Here is a 27,896-nt window from a genome sequence, read left to right on the forward strand (position 1 = left end):
GAATAAAGAGTGGTGGGCGGTTTAATTGGGAAATTTGGGAACCCGCTCATATTTTTCATGAATTAAAGTTTCAAAATTGCGAATAAATTACCTCACGTGCATATCATGTGAGTTTCTCGACGCTTTTATGTGTCGATAAAATTTTCGACTCTAAAAAGCGTCGAGAAAAGGCGGTACCAAAATCCGTACACTGACGCCATATCAAAGGCGTCGCAGCAAAAGCGTCCAAAAAGTACGCTTTTTGTAGTAGTGAATGTTTCTACACATTGTGATTCTAATATCAAATGTTTATAAAAGAAATTGTTATTATTATTATTATTTATTTTTTTGAAAGAATTTTTATAATTATTAGAAATTATTAATTAATAATATTATTAAATATTAATTCTTAATAGTTTGAATTATTAAATATTAATAATGATAAATATTATTATTAATTATTATTATGATTAATAAATATTAATTATCATTAATATTAATAATTATTAAAATTATTTTATTAATAATTATTATAATTTTCAAAATAATAAATTATTATCATCAATACAATATTAATTATTATTATTGAATATTAATTATTATTATTGTTATTATTAATTATTATTTGAAAATAGAGTAGAGCAGAGCAGAGCAGAGCAGTGCAGTGCATTGCAGAGCAGAGCAGTGCATTGCAGAGCAGAGCAGATTTCTTTTGAGTAGAGTAGAAAAGAGCAGATTTGATTTGAGCAGAGCAGAGCAGATTTCTTTTGAGTAGAGTAGAAAAGAGCAGATTTGATTTGAGCAGAGCAGAGCAGAGCAGGGCTCAGCAAAGCAGAGCAACTCTAAAGAATGGGGCCTTACTATATTAGGAAAAAAATAGTTTTGTTGCAAATAATAGTTAGCACCTGTTGTTGGTAAATGTTGCAAATAACTATTAACGGAGGTAGTATATTGTAGACATTTAAAGATTTTTTAGATAAGGATAATTTAGACATTCAATATTTAAATATTTTATTTATGTATTAAAAAAACATTTCTGCATTAAGTAAAAAGAAATAAAACGGCATTTAGCAACACAAGACCTCTAAAAAATAAACACATTATAAAAAAACTCACCTAAAAAGAACGCAGAACAAGCTCTTCAACTGATCTTCCGCAACTATTTTCATCTCGCTCTCTCTCTCTCTTAATTCGCCATCTCTTTCTCTCTCTAAAAACCAAATCCTTCAGATCAGAGGAAGAAGAAGACGACGAAAATCAAGAGGAGAGAGAAAATTTCTTCGTAACCCTAATCATGGTGGAAACTCGCCGGAGTTCTTCTTCTTCCAAACGTCCTCTTGATTCCCCTCTTCCTGCTTCCAAACGTTCCAAGGTTTGATTTTTAGATTTTAATTTAATTGGGTTCAATTTTCAAAAATTAGGGTTTTTGGTTTTTTGATTTTGATTTTGATTTGATCAATTGATTGCTTTGATTTGATTGATGGTTTAGGATTCGGAAGCGTCATCGTCGACGGAGGATAAGTCTGTTTCACAGCTGCCAGTTGAGGAGGTGACGACTACTGCGGCGGCGGGTAATCAATTGGGGTCTGAATCGCGGGACCCACCTGAGGTTGGATCCGCTGATTTGCCGGTTACCGGTTCCGATAAACCCTCAGATTTGAATTTTTCTGAGAAATCTCCTGCTGTTCAAGTCAAAGGTAAGGATTTTAGTTGATTTGCATGTTTTGATTTTGTTTATTGAATTGGGTTTCTTGGGTTAAATTTGAGTTTGGGGGTTTTCTTTAGGGGGTGTTGAGGATGCGGTGGTGGATGAGAAAGAAACAAAGACCGGTGTCAAGCGGCAACGCCTTAAGAAGAATGTTCGAACCGAGCCCGCCGCTTGGGGGCAGCTCATTTCGCAGTTTTCCGAGGTTAGTGTTGTGTAAAGAATTGTTCTTTTGTTGGGGTTTTGCCGTACAAGAAAATAAAGCCTCTTTCTTTGTTGTGGTTTTGCGGTGGCATATGAATGTTTTGAGTTACCGTTAAGAATTGAGTTTTGGGGTTGATGGTTGCATCGTCTTTGTTTGTAGGTGTGTCAATCTAATCGTTTTGAATCAAAAAATTGTGAATGTGATAGGTATGTTTTTTTTTTTTTTTTTGTTTCTCTCAAGTGGGATGAATCTATGGCTTACTGTAATGGGTGAAGCCAATTATGGGTTTTGGTGGTTACAAATGGACGTCTTGAGTTACTTTTTGAATTGCGTTCTGGGGTTGACGATTGTATTGTTGGATTTGTTTCTATGGTTGCTTACTAAACATTTTGAATGAAATCATTCACTATGGTTTTTGTTGAATGTGATAAGTTCATGGCTTATCGACTTATTGTAGCCTGTGAAGCCAATAATGGGTTTGTATTTGCTGAAGCTTAAATTTATTAAGGAATTTTTGTTGATATATTAAAATATATGTTAAGCTAGCTGTCATAGTAGCTTAAATCGTTGTTGTAACAATTTGAATTTAAATGTTTTCAAAATCTTGAACTTCGTGCTAGAATTGGACTATGTAAATCCTGATCCACTGCTTATTGACAAGGAAAATGAAATAAAAAAAAGCTCTATGTTGGATAAGTATATAAATTGCATAAAGAGCCTCTATAGAAGAAATAGTTTACTTTCCATGACTTTTTGATTTGTGTTATTATAGTAATATTTACTGTTGAACCGTTGTGTTCCTTTTCATTGAAGGGGTATGTGTCATTTTTTCCTTATACTGAAGGAAAATAGCAATGCCTAGAAGCTAGTTACTATAGTAAATTGAGGTTCAATGAAACCTATGTATTAGTATCATTATTGTCTTTTATTGTGCAATTTGTTGATTTAAATAATTATTTTACTTTTCATTATTACCATTTCTAGTTATTGGCCTTGATCGAGTTTGGGTATAAAACTTTCGTGATTGCCAAATACTTGTGTAATTTATACGGAGTACTACCTATGCTCCTAAATGTTCTTTATGGTTATTATTTGCGCACAAATTTATAATAAAAATAAAGAGTGTTAAAAGTAAGGTAGCATGTGGGAATAAGTAAATGGACAGAAAGTGGTTTTCTTTCTAGGGCAAGGGGAGTGTAGCAATTCATTAACCCAAAATTTACCTAATAAGTGTGAAGAATGAGAAAGAATGGACATGTGTGGAAAATGTAAAATATCTTATGGAACGGATAGTAGTTTTTTTTGTTTAGTCACTTAAAAATGTAATATTTTAGAAGGCTCCTGTTTTAAGGTTGGCTATAAATAAATTACATCATTCTTTTGGAATTTTATGATGAATATGTCTCTTATGCCATTGTGGCTCTATTTGGAAAATTCTGAATTGCAAAGCTTTTTATTGGTAACCCTTAGTGCAAGGGTAGGCGTGTGCTTCATATTACTTAGCTTTGGTTGGGATCTTCATTAAAGGCATTTAAATAAAGTTGGTATATACTTCCACTGTTTTTTTTTTTTTTTTTTTTTTTTTTTAATTTGCAACACTTTTCTTTTTACGCTAGTCGATACATTAATATCTTTAATTATCAATATGTAAAAATTGTAAACATTAGATATTAAAATAGTATAAATGAATCCAAAAAGATCCCACATGACTATTTTTGCAGCTGCAATAAAGTAAAGCATATAAATAGTGTAAAAGTTAAACCATTGTATTACAAGGCCGTTATTTGTATTTTTATAACTTGGAAAGGGGATAGATGTTATGTGTTTGTTTTAGGGATTTGGACAATTGAATAATGCTTTTGATAAATGTACACAACTGTGTTCTTTTTAGAGTTTATATTTTATTTAATTTTTTTATTTATTTGGCTTTTTTTTAATTATGATATTAAGAAAGTTCTCCTTTGGCCATTAAGGTTGTTCAGCAATATGTTAATAGTTCTCAGGTAGTTACCCAAGGAGATACGTTTAACGAATTTGGGGGGTAGATACAAAACAGTAATTTTATGAGAAAATGTATCTTGCTAATAGGAGATGATTACTGGCAAGCATTTTGCTCCTTTCTTTCTGTAATAATTGGTATCCAAATGTCTCATGCTATAATTCTCATTGTAGGTCCTCCCTTCAGTATCCACTTTTTATTAGTTCACTTCATAATACACTTCCGTTGTATAGTGGGACCATGGATTTAAATCAAGGATGTTCCTGCGAATAAAAGTTATTTTAGTAGACTCAACTTGCTGTCCCTTGAAATGTGTCAGTGTGGTGTAGATTGGATGATTAGAATTGAGAATCTTATTTGGTATTAGTTTTGACTTAGGAAATGTTGAGTAATTGATTTGAAATAAATTTCCTTTTTCCTTGGTTTTTATGGCTTAGGTAGGGTGTATTAACATCTTTAGTTGTTTTAGTTTTTTGTGAGTACTTGCTGGAAATTGATGTGTTAGTCATATGTGAGCTTTTAAAGCTAACCTCTCACCCTAACAGAGAGTTTCTGATTAACCAAATATGTTTCTAATCGTAATGTTGCTTGTCCTTCCAGTAGTAGTAATATTGATTATTTGTTCTGGCTATTTTGTTTTCTCAGAATCCTCACGAGTTTATTCGTGGTTCTCAATTCACTGTTGGTCATGGTCGTCAATGTGACCTCTGGTTGAAAGATCCTACTGTTAGTAAAATATTATGTAAACTTCAGCGCATAGAGGTATGGGCATCTTGAACACTTATTAGTCAATTTATATGCTAAAGACAGAGTGGAGCAGAGGAGTGACATTTTGTTTCATGTTTTGATTTCTAACACATTATATTTCTTAAATTTTAGCGAGGGAGTTCCTCTATCATCAGACTAGAAATTACAGGAGGAAAAGGAGCTGTGCAACTAAATGGGAAGGTCCATTGCAAGAGTTCCTCACCTCTTACTGTAACTGGCGGTGATGAGTTGATTTTTGGCTCTGCTGGGACTGGGAGATATGCTTATGTATCCTTTTGGAATAATATTTTCATCTTTAGTTTACATGGCAAGGCCCCCCCTTTTTTTTTTGGTATGTAGTTTTATATATTGTTACTTATATTTGCTATTGTTGTTGTTTGTGTGTCTTTGTGGAACTGATACTTTTTCCTCATAAGTCATAACAGCATATTATGGGTTTAGGCGTGGGTAATCTACCTTGTGGTTACCTTTTTTTTTTTTTTTCCTTTTGGTATATGCTTTAACCTTCGGCAATTGATTTCTTGCTGAAAACTGGGAAAGTGGGTTGAGTGCTTGTTGCATAGCCAGTTTCCTTAATAAAATTACAGATTTTCCAGCAACTCTCTAAGGACACTTTTGCTGCTCCTGGCTTACCATCGTCATTGGCCATATTAGAAGCCCAGAGTGCTCCAGCTACTGGAAACGATACAAAAGCAAAAGGAAGAGATTCGTCTTCATCTGCTGCTGCTGGAGTACTGGCTTCGTTGTCAAATAGCAAACGCCTTTCACGTCTTCCTCCCTCAAAAGGCAATGATGAGGACTCCGCTATGGGTTCACTTTCTGGGGCATCAGATAATGGTATATGTGACGTTGACATGACTGATAGCTTGGAACATCAGGACTATCGTGGTATCTCCCTGAATCAGAAGGAAGTTGGTCCTGTGTCTGATGAGAATATGAATATTGATGATGCGGCTAAGGATACTGGCTTGGACACAGAAGAAGGACCTGTTGCTGGTTCGAATAATGAACTGAGGCCGTTCTTGCAGCTGCTTGCAAGGTCGTCTACCTCTGATTTTGATTTTAGTAGCGGCCTCTCGAAATTATTGGCTGAGCAAAGGCAAATAAGGGATTTATTGAAGGATCTTGATCGTCCAACTTTTGTTTCAACCAGGCGTCAAGCATTTAAAGACACTTTGCGGAAGGCTATTATTACTGCTGGTGATATTGATGTATCCTTGGAAAATTTTCCATATTATCTGAGGTTAGTGACTTCACAATTTTCTTTACATTCCATTTGTTCTTCTCTCGTGAAGGATCTCCAGATTTGCTGTTTGAGTTATGAAGAGAACTGCTTTTTAATCTTCTCTTGTTTTTTGTGCTGTCTTTCTCCTTTGATGCTTGTAACCTTCATCTTATGTGCTTAGGCACTCTGTGTCGTTAGTGTGAATTGTGAAAGTAGTGATTCTTTTTGGGCAGAGAAGGATATCTCAGTGGTTAGTGTCCTGTTTAACATGGGATTTTCCCTGGTTGGATTTCTCATTCCCATTGGGAGTTCATACACGTTGCTTTCTTTTCTGTTAAGAAAGTGAAGGTTTTTAAACCATGCATGTAGGTCGGTATATATATAAACGAGAGGGAAATAGGAGAGGAAGATACGTGATATAAGCTGATAGTTGGGGGTTTCGATCAGTAAATATGCTCTTATTAGTCTTATATATGATTAATTTTGCAAGCAATATAATTGGGAAGTCTATGCAATTTTTTTTTTTTTGAATATCTGTTAATATTTCATGAATGCTGTGTACTTGGGTGCTGCTCCATTGTCCAACTCTTTAATAAAGTTATTGATGTCTAAAACTTTTTAGCCATGATGTGATAGGCACATGGATATCATATTCTTTACTTATACTTGTGTCTGGGGTAACATAGTGTACTGGTCAGTGTATTGTTCAATCAAATTGTTATTGTTGTAATTTTTTGTTGCTTACGTGTAGAAGTATAATTGTGTGTTTGGGAAAATCCACACATACACAGATACACTTGTTCATGAGAGTGGGGCTTTTTGTCTATGTTAATATAATAATATACATTCACATACACATTTGATGATTTATGTTTATATACTACATTTTTCTCTTATAATTCTATTTAGTGGCATGGGATAGGCATGAAGTAGACCCATGATTCAAAACTAAGAAATGTTGCACTTATTTAATGATGGAGAAATCATATATTACACACAAGCACACACTGAAAAGTGATTAACTTGACAAGTGTGAGGAGATTTGTAGATTGCCAAATTAGCCAAATCTAATGGTTTTTAATGGTAAAGTGTCCTTAATAGATGGATTTTTATTCAACTTTTCTTTTGAGCTGATGAAAAATAATTATGAGCTTATAATGAAATATAAATGTCTAGAAACCCTTGTCATGTATATTTGTTCTTCCCTAGTTCTGCTCTCTCTCAGTCTCTTGTTCCCTCCTCTCTCCCTTCTTTGGATTTGCATTGTTCCTTTGTCTTGTCAAATTTTCACTTTGCCCCATCCCAATCTCACCACCAAAACCTATCACACATACTCAAAACTAGCCAACAAAGATCAATGGTCAAAGGACTTTCTAGCCTCATTCATTTTCCCTTGCTTGGATTTTATGAATGTTACTGATCCTTGACAACAACTAGATGGTTGTGATCATTGAAGATGACAGCTCTAGCGGGTGTTTGGATTGCTTTTACAATATCTTTATCACAATTGGTCCAGGCTTTAGCACCCTTTGAGAGTTTTGAAAGGATCTTATTCTCTTTTTTCCTCATGATGGCTTTAATTATGAGATGAAGTGGTTCATTAATTTCTCTGTATCTTGATTGTGACTTGCTTGTTCTTTTAATCCTCTTAAGAGGATCTAGATCAGAGGTTGCAGTGTATGATCGAACTTCAACATCTGATCATCAATTGATTTATTATACGAGATATAAATTGGTTTGTGTTTTATGTGATGATCTAGACGGTGAATGAAAAAATTGAGTCGTTTATTAGGCAGTAGTGTGGTGTTGGCAATGGAGAAAAAGGTTGCAGTGTAGTACAATGGCGTGACAATGTGGCTGATTTTTTTTTTCTTTCTACTTCTGTATTCAACATAAGTTGTAGGTATTTAGAAAATGATACTCTAATTGTTGCTATGTGCGTATTATGAGTACTTTTCTTATGTGGTCCCATCCCAATGCATATGTGCTATGCATATGATTTTATGTATGTCACGAAGTCTTATGTAGTATTATTTGGCCTACCACTGATAGTGCAACCTTTCTTACATTTGTTGTTAATCGATTTGGTCTTCATTCTTTTTGTATGTATGTGCATGAAGAGTGAGATAAGTGATTATCCAAACTGTAAACATCTTGTCCTGTTGCCGTGCTTGTATATCTATGTTGTTTTTTCTTACCTCATTCGTAGTACTTTTTTTTCTAGCACTTACTGTGTCTTGATGTTATGCCTTTTTCACTCTCTTCATAATCAATTGGAAATTATTTTGTGAGCATGAGATTTGGTGCATGTCTTCATTAAGTTCTTATAGAATTTTGTGCTGAAACAGCGAGACTACTAAAAATGTATTGGTTGCTGCTGCATACATACCCTTGAAGTGTAGCAAAATGCTGAAGTATGCGTCAGAGCTTCCCACTGTGTGCCCCAGGGTACTTTTATCTGGTCCTGCAGGTACTGTAGCTTTTTTTCAAAACACGCGCTCACAAACTTCTTTCAAGTAAATGCAAATGGTTATATACGTGTAGTTACTGATTTTTGAAACTGATTAAAAAAAGGATCTTCTGGGAAGAAGCTGATTGATCTGCAAATAGCATTAATTAGGTTATTTAGGTATCATTTTATATTAGATAATGAGAATTGTTTATGTGTGATGCTAAGATTTCCTGTTTTACTTAGTAAAAAATTCTGAAGCTGCTATTGAACACAGTTGCAATTTTTTGTCTGTATTTCATACTCTCGTATCATTAATGAGAATTGTATGTGCGTGTGATGATATTCCTGTTTTAAGCTACTTCGTAAAAAATTCTGATTTTTGTCTATGCGAATATCTTCATACTCTGATGTCATTAATGTCCAAGTTATACTTTTCAGGTTCAGAGATATATCAGGAAACTTTAGCTAAGGCACTGGCTAAGCATTTTGGTGCAAGACTTCTTGTTGTTGATAGTCTTCTTCTGCCTGGGGTGAGCTTTTTGGCTGCCGTTTCTTTTCTTTTCCTTACTATTTAAGGATTTTGTACCGTGGTGGTTTGGCGATGCTTTTTTTTTTTTTTTGTAATCTATATTTTTCCTTCCTTGGGCGAGGAATGGAGGATAGGTATCAGAAACTAAGATTTTCACTGTCACAGGGACCAACTGCAAAGGAAGCTGATACTTCTAAAGAACACTCTAGACCTGAGAAATCTAGTCTTCATGCAAAACGCTCATCAGTTGTGGCTTCTATACGACAAAAGAAACAAGCGTCAAGTGTTGAGGCGGAGATTACGGGACCTGCTGTTGCAGCTCAGCGACTCCCAAAGCAAGAAGCATCAACTGCATCTTCTAAAAAGTACATTTTCAAAGAAGGTGTGTACTTCACCTTTTATTGTCTTGATGTTTCTTTCTTTACCAAGATATCATTCTATTTGATTTAGGCTGGTTCTTACACGTTGATTATGTAAATTACTAATGGCGATATCTTGCTCTTGATTTCCCTGTACATGTTTTCCATATATATCTGTTTTAGGCTGGTTCACACATATAGACGGTTTATATTTATAACATAATAATTGAGATAATTCTCTTGATTTTTCCGTAATTTTTAATGTCTTTTTAAGTAAATCTATTTTCTGAGCTCTCATTGTATGAACATTTTCTTCTTCCTGTTGGAGACAGTGTTGGAAGTATATTATTTAAATTGATGTTTATTAGGTATGGATTCAGAGGAGGGAGTGGGGTGGGGGGAGGGTGTTAAAACCTACCTGACCCCACAGACACTAACTTGTACATTCTAATCTACTACCTGTCCAGCTCTGTACTTGGCTTTGATAAGCCTCTATTGTTGAGGGCCTTCGAGGCTGAAAAGTGACGTTATTTGTGGCCGAATTTGTGCTCCACCTGCAAAGCACCATGTCCTTGGGGATATGAATTGTTAGCTGGTGTAGTAGTTTGATAATTGACTAATATAACTCAAATAGTGAATCACTCTCCCTTACCCTTATTAAGTACTAAAGTGCACCATTGTGAAGGACTCATATCGGAGCTGAGGTGGTGGCTGGCATCTGTTGGAGGGGGTGGGGAAGTGGGATGGATAGAACATAGAAGGGTTAGTGATATGGTCGAATATGGAAAGGAGGGGGTTTTGTATTTCAAAGTGAACATTAAAAAGCTCTTATGGAGGATGTCTCCTCGCGATTGCTAATCCGTGATTATAATCCCATTCATATTTTTTTTTGTTTGTCTAAATGAATCCAATGTTGTGTAAAAGCTTAAATAACCCGCTCCTTTGTATCATTAATTACACAATTGTATGAAATTTGTAACTTACTGTGGATGACTATATTCTAGCACAATATGACATACTCTATAGTGATAAATTTGTTTTTGATAAGTACAATTTGACAATGCAAATGATGTAAGCAAAAGCTATGTTATTTATTCCATGTTTTTAAATATTGGTATTAATCATTTAAGTCCAGAAAAAATGTTGTAGGAGGCTTTATTCTCTGCACCTGACTTAAAATGGAATTTATTTTGCCGGGTCAGAATTGTTTATTTGCAAAGTAAAATGATCTTTACTTATTGGAAATTATTTTCTGTTTCTAAGCCATGAAAATATAATGAAGAATTGAATTGCCTTTTTTCATTTAGAGTGTCACCATTTGTCATTATGTTGTAATTTCTTGTCTTGCCTCATTGTCTAAGAATCTTATTTATAAATTTTTAATCATTTGCAGGGGATAGAGTAAAATTTTTAGGTCCAATGCCTTCTGGGGTTCCACCTTTATTGCCATTGAGGTATGTTGAAAGCAATTGGAGTCACTTTATTATTAAGCCTATGTTGATGTCTTTTTTTTTTTTTTTCCCTTTTATTTGGTCGAATTCTTATTGATGTTGACTAATTGCACTGTATCTTCTATAGCCCTTGTTTTATTTGCATTTCATGATGTCTTTCAACTATAAGCTTGTACAAAAATTTGAGGTGACAGTGAGAGAGAGAGAGTTGCTGTACCATGATTTAATTTTATAAGAAATTCATAATGTAGTTGCCAATGATTCACGACATACCAAAGTTGAAACATATTTAGTGTATCTGCCTTTTGAGCACTCTGACTACTGTAGAAAAACTTGCTTGTGCTCTGTTTGCTCTAAGCTTTTTATTTGTTTTTAATCTTGTTTATCTTTTCAAATCATGTATCATTTTCGGTTTGATGGTATCATTCATTGATACTTCTAGCAACATCATCACCAGCCTTCTCATTCCATTCTGCTGCTAATGCTACAGTTTTGGCATTTGAATTCACTGAAATGTCAATATGTTCTGTAGTTTATCTTTCAGTTTAATTTATGATGTCCTTAGATTTAAATAGTTGGCACCAGGCGAGTCAAGGCGCAGACTAAAACGCCTTGCCTTCCCAGGCGTTGTGCATTCCAGAAGGTACCAGAAAGCGCACACCTTGACCTTCTTTGTCTTCTGAGTATGATGTTTGGGGAGGTCTTTGGATTTTTCTATGGGGGTTGCTACCATAAGTGTTTTTCTAGTTGTCATATTACCTCATCTGTTTTACAACACATGCACTGTTTTGACTATTTTATATATTTTTTATTTTTACACATATTCCTTTTCCTCCCTAAGAACAGTCACATTTACCTTTTGCACTTTTCTTTTAGGAAGTTAGGTTAAAAACGTTGATAGTGTGGTTTTTTTGAAAGGTAAAAATTAAAAATAAAAAAGTGGGATTGATTGATTGAAGATAAATGTGAAATACAAGATAGTGGGGGTATGGCAATGGCTGGTTAAATGTGAATACGAAAAGGTGCTAGTGATGGTTGGTTGATTAAAATATGAATAAATCAATTTATATGGGAGAAAGGAGGCTTTAATTTAGGACCAAGATTAATAGAACTTTTATTTGGGGACACAGGTAGTTGTAAATATTTTGTTTTGAATATATAAATTGTAACCAATTATATTACGAAGTAATAGTTATCTTTAATGTAATAACTAAAAAATGTAGTCAAAGCAATGCAGATATTGTGAAACAGAGGTGATATATAATTTCTTATTTATCATCAAATTGCTTGATGTTACAAGTCATATCTTTTGGGCCATTGCAATGAAATGACTAATATGCATGTAGTTGGTGATGGTTTTTTCTTCTAAATGTAATGTTTTATGCCTGAATTTTCCACTGTGTCTGGTATTTTCTTGTTGATTTTTTTCTACATTTTTGTTTGTGTTTGCAGGGGACCTTCATATGGTAACCGAGGAAAGGTTGTCCTTGTCTTCAAGGATAATCAGTCTTCCAAAATTGGTGTCAGATTTGATGAATCTGTTCCTGAAGGTAACAATCTTGGAGGCCGTTGTGAAACTGATCATGGTTTCTTTTGTCAAGGTGATTTTCTTTCTGACACTCTTCTCTTGCATTTTCACTTAAAACTGTCTGCATTGACATTTGCTTCTCTCTATTTCGTTGGCTTAATGATGGTTGATGGTTTTACTTTTAGCTGATTCGTTATGCTTGGAAAATTCGGGTGGTGATGATGCTGACAGACTTGCAGTGAATGAAATTTTTGAGGTGAATCTATTTTTTGTAATGGGGGTGTCTTTTTTTTCTTATCATCATTTTGTAACTTGTTGATGTCTCTTTGTAGATTGCAAAAGATGAATGTAAAGATGGCCCTGTGATTCTGTTTCTGAAAGATATGGAGAAGTGCATGGCAGGGAATCCTGAGGCATATGTGGAACTTAAAAGCAAGCTTGAAAATCTGCCGGATAATTTGGTTGTGATTGCTTCCCACACTCAAGCAGACAGTCGAAAAGAGAAGGTATCTTGTCATTTTATATATCTTAGTCTGTTCTAAACACCTTTCTTGATGTTTAGTCCTTATTAGACATTTGTTAATTTTATGACATTTCCTTTTGTGAAACGCAAATGTTTTTGCAGTCTCATCCAGGTGGATTGTTATTTACAAAATTTGGCAGCAACCACACAGCTTTGCTTGATCTTGCTTTTCCGGTATGCCTGTCAAAACCTTCGTTTATGGATTATTATCTCTTTTTTATACAACATTGGTGCGTGGTGTTGTAAATGGAATTCTTTCGTGTTTAGGTTTTTGGTAAAGTTAAAATTGATTCTTTGATTGTTTAACTCCTGATCTTCATCCTGAGTTTTCCATTTTCATGTCTGGGTCTCTCAATTCCAGATATACACTTGTGTACCACATATTCTTATAACCCATTTTTGCCTCCTTGTTTAGATTTTGTGTGGTATTGTACGTTTTAATAGATATATTCCCGCCACATGTTTATGACACCCCTAAAGGGCCTAAAGAGATAAATTCACAAAAAACCTAAAACAGATAAATCTCGTCGTCGAATCCTCTTGTGACTGCTTTTGACCATCACAAGCTCGGATTGACCCTCGACTCCGCTAATTTTGCCAATAGACAATAAACAAGCATGGAAATACATTTGAATTGTGACGGTTGGTAATTTTTTGTTTTTTTTTTAACATGTTTTTGTGTTCTCTCCTGAAGTACCTGATTTTTTTTGAAGAAAATGATAGGGTTACTTTCTACCGCACAAACTGCTGAACTGATAAGGGTTGAGTTATTGTATTTTGTTGATTAATTTTACTGGTTGCCCCTCAAGGCCCTCAGGTTGAATAAAAATGCATTGGGTACATTGTTTTTAAAACTCATAGGGTCCCCTAAGGGTTTATAATTTGAATTGAATACCAATAATGCTATGAAACTATGAATTGAGTTTAGAGAAGTAATGCAAGAATTAACCTAATAAGAGATTGATTGATTATAAACAGGAATTACATGCTAACTCTAATTGCTTATGCAATATTTTATTCTGCCAATCTCTTACTGATGTTCTCTTATTTATAGTTTTACTGTATCTAATTCACATATCTTCTTCCTCAAGACATTGCTAACTGAATTATATTGCACTACCTTATATGCCTCCTCCTCTCATATGTCATATCTATTCATAGAATCCTATCCTGTTTCCCCCTATAACACATATTAACTCAATGATTTCTCACGAACACCCAAAACACCCTATCACCCTCTTAATTTCATTCTTTTCCCTTGTTCTCTATCAATTGATTTGGTGGAATATATTCAACGGAGAAGAGGGGTGATGGGATTGAGAGATTAATTAGGTTGGAATGTCATTGGTTTTTTGAAAACTCAGTGAGTACATGGTAAGTTTTTGAAAATTAGTTGGAACTTTGTGTACAATATTTAAAAACCTTAGGGGTACCTTCTGTATAAAATTACTTTTTCAATATGTAAAGTTAAACTTAATTTTATTGCAAGGATTTTGACAGAAAGTTTTTGTTTATTGATTCATCTTTTTTTAGAAGCATATTGGAGAAAAATTGTTCAAAAATATTTATTCTGAAAACCCATAGCTATGTTGTGATATTTTTTGAAAATCTAAGTATTGGGTATGTGGTGTCGTGGGGGATTTTTGAAAAACTAATGGTTACACGATGAATTTTTGAACACGAACAAAAAACTGAACATATTAAATACGTAAAATATAACAGCTAATATGACTGATTTCTGTACAATTAAGATTTTGTTGGCGCTTTTATTTATTTATTTTTCCTTTTTGATTTCTTGAAAAGCATATCGGAGGAAAATTGCTTAAAGGAGTATGCTTTTTTATTGTTCTGCTTTAGGTGATCCTTCACTGACATTTTATATACATATTTATTTTAGTATGTTTGGAAAACTAGTTATTTTTCTGGAAATAGCAGTGCTCCTAATGATCTTTTTAAAGGTTTAGGATGCTGGACTTTAGCACAAGCTCTTAGTAAAGAGATTTTCTTGGCTTCATGCTGGAAAATTTCTTTGCTCAACTTCTTGCTATGTTTTTCTCTCTCTTTCTCTCTGTGTATGTGTCTGTGTGTGTGTGTGTGTGTGTGCGTGAAATTGAACATGTTACTTAGGATAATTATCTCTTTTGATTCAGGACAATTTTGGTCGGCTAAGCGATCGAAACAACAAGGACACATCCAAGATAATGAAACAACTAACCCGCCTTTTCACAAACAGAGTCACCATACAGATGCCCCAGGTACTGATTGATATTCTCTTTTCATGACTTAGGATTTACCTTAGTTTTTACAATCATAACCTTTCTGTTTTGTTATAGGATGAAAATCTTCTATTAGATTGGAAGCAGAAGTTGGAGCGTGACATGGAAACTCTAAAAGCACAGTCAAACATTGTTAGCATACGATCTGTAAGTCATGACTAGTGTGTTAGTTTGTATGAACCAATGCGTTTTATTATAAATAGCTATTTAAGCTTATAGCTCCTTGTTGCTCATCCTAACTCAATCCGTATTAGTAATTGTTTCCCAAGTTAGTAGGCCTAGTATTCTAAATTATGCACAGAGAAAATCGATTGCTAAAGGCTAGGCTTGGTTTACTAATTTTTGTGGTTTTGTGTAATATAGGTACTAAACCGCACTGGAATTGACTGTCATGATATTGAGACACTATCGATTAAGGATCAAGCACTTTCTAATGAAAGTTAGTCTCCTGATCATGATTATAATTATGTCTTGGTTAATTAGATGACAAGGTTTGTCTTACATTTTATCTTCTGAATTTTCAGACGCAGACAAAGTAATTGGTTGGGCGTTAACTCGTCACTTCATGCATTGTGCCGAACCTTCTGTAAATGATTCAAAACTCGTTATTTCTAGCGAAAGGTTGTTATATTATGGCTTGCAAACTCCCCCTTCCCCCCCCCCCCCCTCCTCTATGTAAGAGAGGGTTAAAAATCAGTTAATTTACATGTCTAATTCAATATCCTCTTTGTGAAATATTGAATTCCTTTTTGCAGTATTAGGCACGGGCTTAATATTTTGCATGGTGTTCAAAATGAAACCAAGAGTACCAAGAAGTCATTGAAGGTATCAGATATGCACCTCTTTCCTGTTCTGTTGAATCTCGGCAAAAGAATGTTTGAGAATGATTCAACAAGAGATCTGAACCTCCTTGGAAGGTTCATTCGCTGAGATACGTGTGAATGAACCTACCAGCATATTTGTTTGGGGTGAAAGATTGAAAGATGGTTTTAGCAGATTTATTTCTTTTTCAGTTAATCAGACTTGAACCAATTTGTTTGTTTTTCAGGATGTAGTTACTGAGAATGAATTTGAAAAGAAGCTTCTGACGGATGTTATTCCAGCTAGTGAAATTGGAGTTACTTTTGATGATATTGGGGCTTTGGAAAATGTGAAGGATACATTAAAGGAACTAGTGATGTTACCTCTTCAAAGACCAGAGCTATTCTCGAAAGGACAATTGACAAAGGTTTGCTACTTAACGATATTTGTGTATTCAAATTCTTTATATCCTGTCTCCTAAAATCTAAGTCACTGCTCTACTTCAGCCTTGCAAGGGAATACTGCTGTTTGGCCCCCCTGGTACTGGAAAAACTATGCTTGCAAAAGCTGTTGCTACTGAGGCTGGTGCAAATTTCATCAACATATCAATGTCGAGCATCACATCAAAGGTATATTTTTAAAAGCATTTACTTGCCTGCACTTTTTATGCCTGATTTTGCTTTACGGTATTGATATGTTAATCTGTTTTTCTGATAGTGGTTCGGTGAAGGAGAGAAATATGTCAAAGCAGTGTTCTCACTAGCTAGCAAGATAGCTCCCAGTGTCATTTTTGTTGACGAGGTTGGTTGAGATGTTTGTTGTGTTAAATGGATGAAAGGGGAATTCCCCTCCCATGTGTTCCCTGATTTTTTGTTTGCTTATTTTATCAAATGGTTGCTTTAGGTTGATAGCATGTTAGGAAGACGTGAAAATCCAGGCGAGCATGAAGCTATGAGAAAGATGAAGAATGAGTTTATGGTGAATTGGGATGGTTTGCGTACGAAGGATAGAGAACGTGTGTTGGTGCTTGCAGCGACAAATAGGCCTTTTGACCTGGATGAAGCTGTTATCAGGAGGCTACCCCGGAGGTCTTTTTCTTACTTCACTTTTTCATACAGTATTTTAACTAAAAAGAACAATTAAGTGGTAAATTGATGTGTCTGGTATTTGTTCTTGTGGCAGATTGATGATTGGCTTGCCAGATGCACCTAACAGGCAAAAGATTTTGAGTGTAATTTTAGCTAAAGAAGAGTTGGCACCTGACGTTGATCTGGCTGTGGTTGCGAATATGACTGATGGATATTCTGGAAGTGACCTGAAGGTTTTGACTGTATACCTTTATTTGCTCTTTGTTACACCTTATGTTTGAAACTTGTAGTGATTTTGGTTTTTTTATTGTTTGGTCAGAATCTTTGTGTAACTGCGGCCTATTGTCCCATCCGAGAGATATTGGAGACAGAGAAGAAGGTATTGTCATTTTCTTAGCATCAGAATCACTAATTTTATATTTAACTGTTTTGTGGATATCCAGTCACCCTAAGATTTTTCGTTGCAATAATCTTTGACCCGGTATCCTTGATAATATTTGGCAGAGTGATCAAAAGAGTATTGACTTTTGTAGAATTATTATTGAGACAATCAGACAATTGAAGATATTATATATAGCCTACAATGTATTTAATGTGTGAGGTTTTTGATGTTTATGGTTGCTCTTTTTGCAGGAAAAAGCTTTAGCTTTAGCTGAGAGCAGATCACCTGTAATATACAGTGGTGAAGATGTCCGTCCTTTAAACATGAGCGACTTTAAATATGCTCAAGAACAGGTAATCTGTCCACTCTGCTTTGAGTCGGTTACAATAATTAACAGCTTCAAAAAAATAGTTTTTAGTAGTAGCTGATGTCATGTACATTTGTCATAGTTATATGTTTATTGAGATTGTTGCTGATAACAACGTTGCAATGTCGGACTGCTGATGGCTTATGTAGTTATTTATGGTATTTGTGATGTCATTATATAATCCGTCAGTATTTGATATTGTTACTGATAACTATTGTGATGGAATGTAGGTATGTGCAAGCTTCTCAGCAGAGTCCACCAACATGAATGAGCTCATGCAGTGGAATGACTTATATGGTGAAGGAGGATCAAGGAAAAGAAGCTCCCTAAGCTATTTTATGTAGACGAGGTATTTGTCTTATATATAGTGAGATGAAGATCCTAAATTTAGATGAGCTTAGCTCCTGCAATGGAATGAATTATATGGTGGATCAAAGAAGAGAAACTCCTGAGCTATTTACATATAAAAGAGGTATTTGTCTTATATATAGTGAGATGAAGATCCATAATTTAGATGAGCTGCCGCTCAAAATTTTCCCGTCATCTGTTCCCCATTCAAATGAGACTGACATGGTGGCTACACCCATCCCAAAAGGTCCTTGCACCAAAGCCTCTTGTATCCTCTTTGTATCATATTTAGCCAGATCTCCTCTCCCACCCTCCCTTTCCGGCCAAATGTATAGCAGTTGCAACTTATAGGTTACCTTCTCTATCCCCCAACAATTTTTTGGCTTCAAAAACTACACCTATTTGCTGTATATACTATCCTGAGCAATTTTAATAAGCGAATCTTGCATTTTGTTTGTACAGTAACGGCATAACCATTTCTCATCATCATATATTATTACTGTTGCTGTGCGGTAAACCGTGGTTTAGTGGCACTTGTAATCAATTGTAGTGTTGCTGTGCGGTTAACTGTGGTTCAGTGGCACTTGTAATCAGTTGTATGAAGTGTAAATTATGTACTCAGATACCGTGGTTACTTGAAGATAGTTCAATGGAATACTTGATTTATTTAGTCATTTAATCATATCTATGAAGTTACAGGGCATTTAATCTAGTTCTGTAGTTGCAAAATGGACAACATAAGCATATAAATGTGCTTTGGGGATATGAAATGATGAAGAGGGTTCTACTGATTGATGTAAATTATGATTTTCTGCTAATCTTGGCCCTGTTTTATATCCTTGTTCTAAATGTTTACACTTTGTTCTAATTTTAGTTGCTTGCTATCCAGTATCATTACTTCCAAGCTACATATGGGAATTCTGCAGTTGGCTTGCTGCGTAGTCTTTCTTGGGCGATAGCCAAACAAAGCACATCTCTCATTAGGTGAAGCCGTCTTTGGTTGCTCCGTGTATTATGCTAATTTTTAAATGCTCGATCTACCATTTGAAGGTCTAGTTGGGTTTGTGGTTTTTTGATGGAGCTAGTAGAGTTAAACGGTAGAAGTCGAGTTCCTTATTTAACCTTCGGCATAGGCCTATTAACAGAAAGGTGCTTTGAGGGTTATAATGTTTATTTGAGAAAGAATATGGATCTAATACTTAAATCTTACCGTACAACTTCTGCTGTTAAAATGAATAAAGTGCTTTGTCTAAACAGCACGTTTGCGTTGTATTTTCAAGTGATGTTTTGAGCAGAAGAAAACTACCCTTTTTGTTCCACATTAGTTGATACATAAAAATAGTGGCGTCAATCAGGTTGGGTTGGATCAAGTTTGGGTTGACAGCCTGCATCCTCAATCTGAACTCTGCCTATTTATAAATAGGTTGACCTGAATCCAGCCCGTTTTACCTGTTTATTGCTTAATATTACTGTTTGGGTAAAAAATACAGGTGACCTGAACTTGAATTGCACAACCTTTTATTTTATTTTATTTTATTTTTTAAATATGTTAAGAACAAAGTAAAGCTATTAAAAATCAGCACATGGCTACCTTACAATTACCAATTTACAAAATAGTAATAATAACAACCATGATGAACTAATTTACAGATTAGAAAAAAATAATAGTTTGGCATGATATTCACACTTGAGAGTTACATTGTCAATCGCTACATAAATTTTTTTTGGGATTTTTCCAATTATTTGAGATTTTGATTCTTATCTACGGATGAGAATTTTATTTTTAGGGTTTTGATAATAATTGAGAAGGTGATTTGGATTCATATGATTTAGGGTTCGTCATCAACTCTACGATCAAAATATCAGCGCGCAGATTGCGAAGGTCTCTACTTAAAAAGATGCAAAGACATAAAAAATCACTGCTTGCGTCAAGTTTGAAGCGGTGGAGTGTGAGTTATGCCCGATATGCAAATTAGTTATGATTTTGATTGTACAAGTTATGTTATTTTCTCTAGATCCGTGGTTTACAAATCTTTATTATTGTTGTATATGTCGTATGACTATTTGTTAATGATAACACTTTCTTCATGTCCCAAAAAAAAAAAAAAAAATTATGATCAAAGTTGCTGAATAATTTTTTTTTTATTCAATTAACTAATCAAAAGGAACACTTATTATGAAAATGTAATCACGAAATTGGAAGATACAAAGAAATACGAAAAATGTGCATTAATCCACCTTTTTATTTGTTTGGAAACACTATAATTCAACACATGTTAATCCACTATCCACCTACCTATATTCTTCTTGAAACATGTGATTAATAATTTTAACCACCCAATTTTAAAGGTTCGTTTTAAAAGGATGGAAAAGGTTGAATTGCTAATTTGATAAACTTGTATAGTCGTAAAAGGAAAAAACAAAAAAACGTGTTTATCAACATTTGTTTGTTTTTTTTTTTTTTTAAAAATTTTTTTTACACAATTATGTAGAATGATACTTTCGTTTTTGGTTTATTTTTGACAAATTGGTATATAATAGATATTATAGTTATGATAATATTTGTTGCAGATTAGGATAATATTTGTATTTCTATCGTACTATGATTACGAGTCTTGTAAAACTATAATATCTATCAGTACACAATAACTACCTCAATAAATACCACCAAAATAAAAAGCTATTCCCTTCTTGTTAATTTTTACCACAATACGGAGTGTTTATTTTTATTTATTTTTTTATTTTTTAATAAGGGTCAAATTCGCCAAAGTTGTAATCCTTTGAGGAAAGGAACTCAATCTTACATTCGTACATACTCAACATTGTCACCGATATCACCTCTAGCTACAAGATGAGTCACCGTATTAAACTTACGATTTACCTGAGCAAAAGTACATACATCAAAGAGCAACCTATCTTTTCTATAATCATCAAATATAAAGTGAGTTGAAGACACACCACCATACGGAGTAGTAAATTATTATCATTTAGTTTTTTCAAAAAACATTTTAAAAATAATTAATACTTTATATTAGAGACAATTAATTTCTAAGCTAACTAGCTTAGCCAGGCTAATTATTAAATTATCCTCCAATAATTTGGCTATTAGCTTAAAAATTATTAAAATTGCAAGCTAGTTTTCAAAAGCAATCATCGGAGTTGAATAATTGACAATATTGGCAATCATCTTATGAACCATGTTATTAAAATTTCGTAACATGGTTCATGTGAAGATTGCACTGATAACTGGTGACGAATTAATGACAAATTGACAATATTGGCAATCATCTTTCATCTATTTTCCATGTTCTTTTGTTTAATAATGCATGAATCTTCCGACTTGCCGACACCTTCGGTGGATCGACATTGGTAACATTTGCTTATACTTCCTCCGTTTTTTAATATTAATACTACCTCCGATTTTTTTTAGTTGCAACTTTGGAATATTTTATATCTTACAAATAATACCCTAAAGTTGCAACTAAAAAAAATCGGAGGTGGTACTTGCAAGACACTTTTTCAAAGTGAAGTTCACATAATTTAATACATTTTAAAATAGAGTGAGAGATTGTTATTTCATCCGTTTTTAATTAAAGGTAATACTCTACACATTGGAAAATCTTGTACGATTAACAAAACTAAGGATATGAGTAAGGGCTAACCATATAATTAAGCAATTCGAACAAATATCAGATATTGAGATATGTGAACAAGTTCGTTGGAGCAACAACTAGCTAACCATATAATTAAGCAAATCACCGTTTGTGCAACATAACAAATTTACTCTTGACTATAACCCGGAAAAGACGAATACACCCCTGCTTTACCTCTCATGACAATCAACTACAAAAGCCATTGACAAACAGTAGCTTCATCTGGAATTCAACAACAAATCAATTCACTGAATTCTCTTATTGCTATCACAGTGATAATAATATGGAAGTAATGCAACATTCTTCATCTTTTCTTCTTCCACCAATTCCGGCTTCTTCGCTAAAATACGCCATGGTTATTCTTAATCAGCGTCTTCCTCGTTTTGCCCCACTTCTATGGGACCATGGTACGTTTTCTTCCTCCAATTTTTCTGGGTTTTATTTTGTTTTTAATTTTTGATTTGGGTGTTTTTTTTTTTTTTTTTTGTGTATAGTACAGCAAAATTAAGAATTTGTGCAGATGGAGGTGCTAATCGTTTATTTGATGAAATTCCCCAATTCTTCCCTCTTGAAAACCCCATTGATGTTCGCAAAAGGTTAATTTTAATCTCTGCATTTCTAAGAATTTTTTTATATTATTTATGATAAATATGATTTTTTTTTTTATGTAAATTTTATTGGGTTTATGTTGTATTTTTATTTTCTTGATTTTAGGTGGGTTAAATGGTGAATTATGTTGGGTTGAGTTTGTTGATTGTTTATAGTTATAAAAATGATTGAATGCTATATTAGTTGGCTTGAGTAATGGTCAAAGTAGCATGTCAGATTGTCAGGTTGAATTGTTATGCTACTCCATTTCTTTGAATAAGTGGCCTACCTGTTTATTTCTGAATTCAGTTTATTGAAGGGAGTTTAATAAGTGGCCGATTATATAATTTATTGGAAAAAGAGGCATAATAATCCTAGGATTGAACCTGTTTATGTAAACGAGTTCTTCCTTTAGGCATATAGCCATAAAAGTCAATGGAAGTGGTGACCGTGGCATGCTCTTGAAGTCTTGAGTTCTGAGTTTCTGACTACAACATCAGTTTATACAAAAAGAGATAAAGAGCATGCCACGGTCACCACTTCCATTGACTTTTATGGCTAGCAAAGGATGCATGATTATGGGAAAGTGAAACTTTTAGGCATATAGCTATACTTGTATGGTGGGTGTGATTTACTTATGCTCGAAATGGTTTGTTAGTTTGTATTGGTTGGAGTGTAATATTGTGAGTTGTCCTAGTTTCAAAGGAACTAAAGGAATGATATGGATAGAAAATGTTGAATGACAATAAGATGCTATTTGCTATCATTAAATTTGAACCTTGGGAGAATAATTAGAGAACTGTGATTTAGGCCTTAGCTGTTAGTTGGAATCAAATCAATCATTATGGATCAACTTTGAAGTTGCCTTGTGTGTGTAAGTGTGGCGTGTGTGTGCTGCTCAAATGGAACCATTACTAGGATGCTTGCATGATCAAGACATTCCCTAGACCCCTAAAACATTTCGTGTTTATACAAGCACCGACGAATTAGCTACCCTTTGAATGAATAGTATATGTACCTGTCGTTTTGATTAATTTTGTTACTTGGATCTTTTATTTGTGTTTGTAACCACTTAAGATTTTGTTTCCTTAAGTTGATTTAAGATTTGGATTTGTTACAGGTATATACCAGATTTAATTAAAGGTGACATGGACTCCGTCAGAGCAGAGATTCTGGATTTTTACACAAATTTGGTTAGTGGTTTTATCAATAGGATCATTCTAAGAATAATGCTCTTAGGAAAGTTTGTTTGCTTGCTGTATATATTTATGATGTCACCCGTTGTACACACAGACACACACACACACACGGTGACACACACACACACGGTGACACACACACACACATGGTGACACACACACACACATGGTGACAATATCCCTTGCATGGCGACAATCTGCTTATTTAGAATTGCAGTTGTTAAAAGTCATGACTGTTTTGCTTGATCATGTGTTAGACGTATGAGATTTTTGATTTCTGTTTTTTGGATCTTTTTTTAATTAAAAAAAAAAATTAATTATTTTTTTTCTCTGTTAGTATGCTGCTGCTTATGGCAATTGCCTGAGAGCATGAGCTAATACTTTTTTCTGCTACGTACTTGATTTCTACTTGGATGTTTAGCTATGTGGCTCACATTCTTTTTTAAATGTGCATAATTCTCTAGACTTATTGCTGACATTGTTGCCGGTTTTTTTGTGCTGTCAGGGGTGTGATGCAATAAATGAATCTCATGACCAAGACACCACAGACCTTCACAAGTGTATATCACATCTCAGTAATTTGACTCCAGAATCCGAGAAATCAGATGTAAGTTGGTTAAAATGCTCTTGAGCTTCGCATCTTTTACCTCCTCGTGTTTAGTTTAAAGCCATTGTATCATGCTATGCCTGCATCCTTATCTGTTTAGATGCAATAAGAATACATACTATGTTTATATATTTCATTAACTTGGGACAATGAGCCAAATACCGGGGCTTTTTCTCCACAGTTAGAGTTGATTGGTTGATTTACTTACTTTGCAGCTATGCATTCTTGTTACCGGAGCACTTGGTGGACGCTTTGATCATGAAGCTGGGAACATTAATGTCCTTTATCGATTCTCTAACTTGAGAGTAATCCTTCTTTCAGATGACTGCTTGATCCAACTTCTCCCTAAAACTCATTATCATGAGATCCATATTCAGCCTTCTGTTGTTGGGCCGCATTGTGGATTATTACCAATAGGAATGCCTGCTTTTCATACCACAACCTCTGGATTGAAATGGAACCTCAGTAAGTAGATGTTTGTGCGCTATTTGCATGGTTCATTTTGGCGTTTTAGTTTCTCCGTTATTGTTGTAATTAGTTTTTGCTGAATAAATGTTAACTTATTGGTCAATATTATCTCATTTAGTTCCCTTTTCTTTCCCCTTATCTTGCATTTGCTCCTATTTGCACCCATATATGAGATATGGAGTGTATTAGAATGTACATCATTGAAGAGAGAAGCCATGAACTTTGCAAATAGCAGAAATGCTATTCGTATTAGGTGTACACATAACTCAGTTGATTTTAGCTCAATCAAGATCCTCAAACTAAATAGCATGTCAATCAATTTGCTACATTCATTTTTCTCTTGGTTTTGATTGACTTTTTTCCACCCTCCTGTTTTGATAACTCTTAGATTTGCTTGAATACATCTAATATAATTGTATAAACTATTAGACCTAGTTTGAATTTATATGAATTTATCTGCCATGTCTAAACTTACTTTAGTTGCAAATTGAATTTATTAGCCCGTATAGAACTTTGTAACCTTATTATCTCTTAAATTCATGTCACCTTAACTAAGCTCAACTGCTTAAGTGGTTTTATGGTATGATACTCTGTATGACTGTATGCAATAAGAAAAAAGTCTTTAATTCGTATCACCTTGACTAAGCTCAAGTGGTTTTACGGTATGACCTCTGTATGCAGTAAGAAGTCTTAATTTTATATCACCCTTATTATAGAATATCTCTTTTACTTACTCTGAGTGGGTGTTTTGTGTGTAATAACTTCAAATAATGATGCAAGACTTTCTCTCTTTTACTTGCTCTGAGTGGGTGTGTTGTGTGTAACAACTTCAAATAATGATGCAAGACTTTCTTTGTATGTTGCTCTTTATATCTTCCTTAGCTTACTATAATTTGCCTTATTGGGAAAGAGATATAATTAAACCAACAGCATGTTCCCCCTGTTTCTTTTATCCTCTACGAATAGTGGATGTAAGAGTTACTTGGGAATTACTGTATTAGGTATCTATGTGAACTACTCATATATGCCTATAATAGATTATAGAACTAAATTTTGCTGCCTAAGGTACTAAAGACTAGTTATTGTCAAGTAATTGTCATTATTCAGGAATGATTTTTAGTGCCATTCTTATGTATTGAATGGTAGTCATGCGTAGTCCAGGTTTGTCGGGTTTGTCGGCAGATGACACTGTCATGCATGAGAAGTTATTATTGGGAAGTAGGGAAGTTAACAACTTAAAAACTAGCATGTGCTAAGCAGGTCTATCTAATTCATTGATGTGCTCCCTTTGTTCTGAATTGATCCACATCTTATTTTAGAATTATCGAAGATTGCCTCGTATAGTAGTAATGATTTATTATTGAACTGTGGACCTGAAACATCCCGTCACACCCTTAATTGTTAGTGGTTGGTACAATTGACTAACTCTGGTGATACAAGAGATAAACTTGTGTATATATTGCTTGCTTCTGTAATTTATATCCTCTTTCGGTGGTGTGTATGTTTTACATTGTTTAACATAATTTTCCTCTGATTTTTTCAGATGACACGGAGATGCTGTTTGGCGGTTTGTTAAGTACATCGAACATAGTGACTGGAGATATAGTATCTGTTCGTTCTGATGCAGATCTTATATGGACAATTTCCATTAAAAAGTGACACGAGTCTCATGTTTATGCAGTCTTAAGAGAACATCATATACCGCTATTTCATTGATTTTGATAAACAATATAGGTGTCAAGAAAGGTTAACACATTAGCTTGTGTAGTTAAGCCATTATCGTTACTCAAGTATGATTATATTCTAGTTTAGAGCAGTTGCAATTTATTTATCTCAATTCATTCATTATACTACGTAGTTTTAAAACATTAGCTTATCATTTGTATGATCTACAATACCATAAACTCAATGTTCCTTTGCTTTTTTGTGAAGGTCATGACAATTTTTAAGTTCTTAATCCCTTGCTATAGCTTAAGATTGTATTAGTTTTTAATCCCTTCCATTAGTTCATAATTTCAACATTATGTTATTGTATTAACAATTGATTACTTGAAATAATTCATAATTTTCTCATATGTGCTTTGGGTTTGGTCTTAGAGTGGTGTTCATGGTAAATGTGCTTCGTTGGGATTATGATGGGGTTCGCTCTATAAATATTTTACTTCCTTTTCATTATCTCGAGTCAGTCCCCCTATCTATTTTTTTTTCTCCCCAATGACGTATCTATTAACTAATTCTAATTTATATCAATCTCACACTATTTATTATCTCTCTTGCCAATAATTATGATCATTTTTTAGTTTATATATTAGGAATTAGTCAAACTAATGACATCTTAAATAAATAACTATAATTTTTACTATTGTTTGGACAATGTGGGGAAATAGAGAAAGGTAGAAACTTGAGAGTGATAATTAGCGTAAAGCATAAACAGACCCCTAAACTATAGACAATGTAACAACAAACCTTCTCAAGTTTAAAAAGTGGAGGCAAATAAACCCTTCTTCTATTGGCCGGATTTTACTTTTCTAATGCATTGTGACGATTAAAAAACTGGAAGAAGAAGAAGAAAAAAAAAAAAAAAGAAAGAAAAAAAAATTACAAGAAACCACCTTTTTAAAACCTTTTTTGTGAAAAAAACACCTTATAAAAATTTTCTTGTGAAAGCACACCTAAAATCACTTTTTTTTTTTTTTTCAAAATAATACCTTAACTCGGTTTCCGGTGTTAGAATTGGTTTTCAGGCATGGGCTCTCACGTGAGTTGCACATGAACCGGTAAAAACTCCTCTTTCTTAATTTTTTTTCCCCTTTTTCACCCCAGTTGAACTTTCTCTCTCCTCTATTCTTCCAACTAAGCATCACTTACTCTTTGAAGAAGAAAACTCTATTGTTGAGCTCAAATTGCTGCAATTAACCTAATTTCGAGGCTAGTAAGTTGTTTTAATTAATGAAATTGATTGTTAATTTTACTGGATTTTCAAATTTTCATAAATTAGGGTTTTGTAATTGGAAATTAGGGTTGCTATTTTGGGACTGATTCATGCCCACCAATGTGTTTATAGTGGAATTAGCAGTAATTTTGTGGGGCCAATGTGCTTAGGATACCCAACAGGCCACCAACGTGGTCTTTTTTTTTTTTTTTTTTTTTTTTGGTATCTGCTTGCAATATTGGGCTTCAATGGAGGAAGATGGGGTGGGGTTTTTCGGTTGATGGGGGTGAATTAACGAGGGTGGAATTTTCATGGGAGTACATTTATTGAGTGAGATGGTGTTGGTGAGGGTGGTTGTGAATTGGTGGTGGCGGTGAAGTTGTGTTGGTGGTGGTGGCAGTGAGGTGGTGTTGGTGAGGGAAAGAGGAAAAATATAAAGGAATGTGGTTTTATGAGATCACGTG

The 27,896-nt window shown here is 34.2% G+C and overlaps 2 protein-coding genes across 5 annotated transcripts; both read left to right on the forward strand.

Moving 5' to 3' along the window:
- Positions 1-1,056: 1,056 nt before the first annotated feature.
- Positions 1,057-19,235, forward strand: LOC145570402 (uncharacterized). 3 transcript variants are annotated; one of them, XM_081629470.1, is made up of 28 exons: positions 1,057-1,351; positions 1,469-1,676; positions 1,765-1,889; positions 4,534-4,650; positions 4,768-4,923; positions 5,244-5,899; positions 8,230-8,351; positions 8,772-8,863; positions 9,028-9,244; positions 10,615-10,675; positions 12,125-12,273; positions 12,386-12,456; positions 12,533-12,706; positions 12,826-12,897; positions 14,874-14,978; positions 15,057-15,146; positions 15,363-15,438; positions 15,524-15,620; positions 15,755-15,824; positions 16,048-16,227; positions 16,307-16,429; positions 16,518-16,601; positions 16,704-16,888; positions 16,983-17,121; positions 17,208-17,267; positions 17,522-17,623; positions 17,868-17,986; positions 18,875-19,235. In XM_081629470.1, exons 1-27 carry the CDS (start codon positions 1,274-1,276, stop codon positions 17,979-17,981), a joined length of 3,723 nt encoding a protein of 1,240 aa, XP_081485596.1. In that variant the 5' UTR covers positions 1,057-1,273; the 3' UTR covers positions 17,982-17,986; positions 18,875-19,235. The 3 variants fall into 3 exon arrangements, with proteins under 3 accessions (XP_081485596.1, XP_081485597.1, XP_081485595.1); XM_081629471.1 differs by lacking the exon at positions 18,875-19,235 and having other exon boundaries at positions 5,244-5,695; positions 5,810-5,899; positions 17,868-18,659; XM_081629469.1 differs by lacking the exon at positions 18,875-19,235 and having other exon boundaries at positions 1,058-1,351; positions 17,868-18,659.
- A 2,612-nt stretch (positions 19,236-21,847) lies between these two features.
- LOC145572116 (thiamine pyrophosphokinase 2-like) lies at positions 21,848-26,479 on the forward strand. 2 transcript variants are annotated; one of them, XM_081631139.1, is made up of 6 exons: positions 21,848-22,045; positions 22,138-22,234; positions 23,347-23,419; positions 23,931-24,032; positions 24,248-24,497; positions 26,044-26,479. In XM_081631139.1, the coding sequence occupies exons 1-6, from the start codon at positions 21,922-21,924 to the stop codon at positions 26,157-26,159; spliced, it is 762 nt and encodes a 253-aa protein (XP_081487265.1). In that variant the 5' UTR covers positions 21,848-21,921; the 3' UTR covers positions 26,160-26,479. The 2 variants fall into 2 exon arrangements, with proteins under 2 accessions (XP_081487265.1, XP_081487266.1); XM_081631140.1 differs by having other exon boundaries at positions 21,914-22,045; positions 22,133-22,234; positions 26,044-26,478.
- The last annotated feature ends 1,417 nt before the right edge of the window (positions 26,480-27,896 follow it).

Source organism: Chenopodium album, chromosome 12, assembly GCF_948465745.1.
Source record: "Chenopodium album chromosome 12, dcCheAlbu1.1, whole genome shotgun sequence".
In the NCBI taxonomy this organism is placed as follows: Eukaryota; Viridiplantae; Streptophyta; class Magnoliopsida; order Caryophyllales; family Amaranthaceae; genus Chenopodium; species Chenopodium album.

Excerpts from the sequence above, each read along its gene's own strand:
- LOC145572116 (XM_081631139.1), top strand. The coding sequence starts at position 21,922 with ATGGAAGTAATGCAACATTCTTCATCTTTTCTTCTTCCACCAATTCCG. Across the intron at positions 23,420-23,930 it reads TGGATTTTTACACAAATTTG|GGGTGTGATGCAATAAATGA; the intron begins GTTAGTGGTTTT and ends TTGTGCTGTCAG. Across the intron at positions 24,498-26,043 it reads TGGATTGAAATGGAACCTCA|ATGACACGGAGATGCTGTTT; the intron begins GTAAGTAGATGT and ends TGATTTTTTCAG.
- LOC145570402 (XM_081629470.1), top strand. The coding sequence starts at position 1,274 with ATGGTGGAAACTCGCCGGAGTTCTTCTTCTTCCAAACGTCCTCTTGAT. Across the intron at positions 15,439-15,523 it reads TCAAGCACTTTCTAATGAAA|ACGCAGACAAAGTAATTGGT; the intron begins GTTAGTCTCCTG and ends CTGAATTTTCAG. Across the intron at positions 17,122-17,207 it reads ATTCTGGAAGTGACCTGAAG|AATCTTTGTGTAACTGCGGC; the intron begins GTTTTGACTGTA and ends TTGTTTGGTCAG.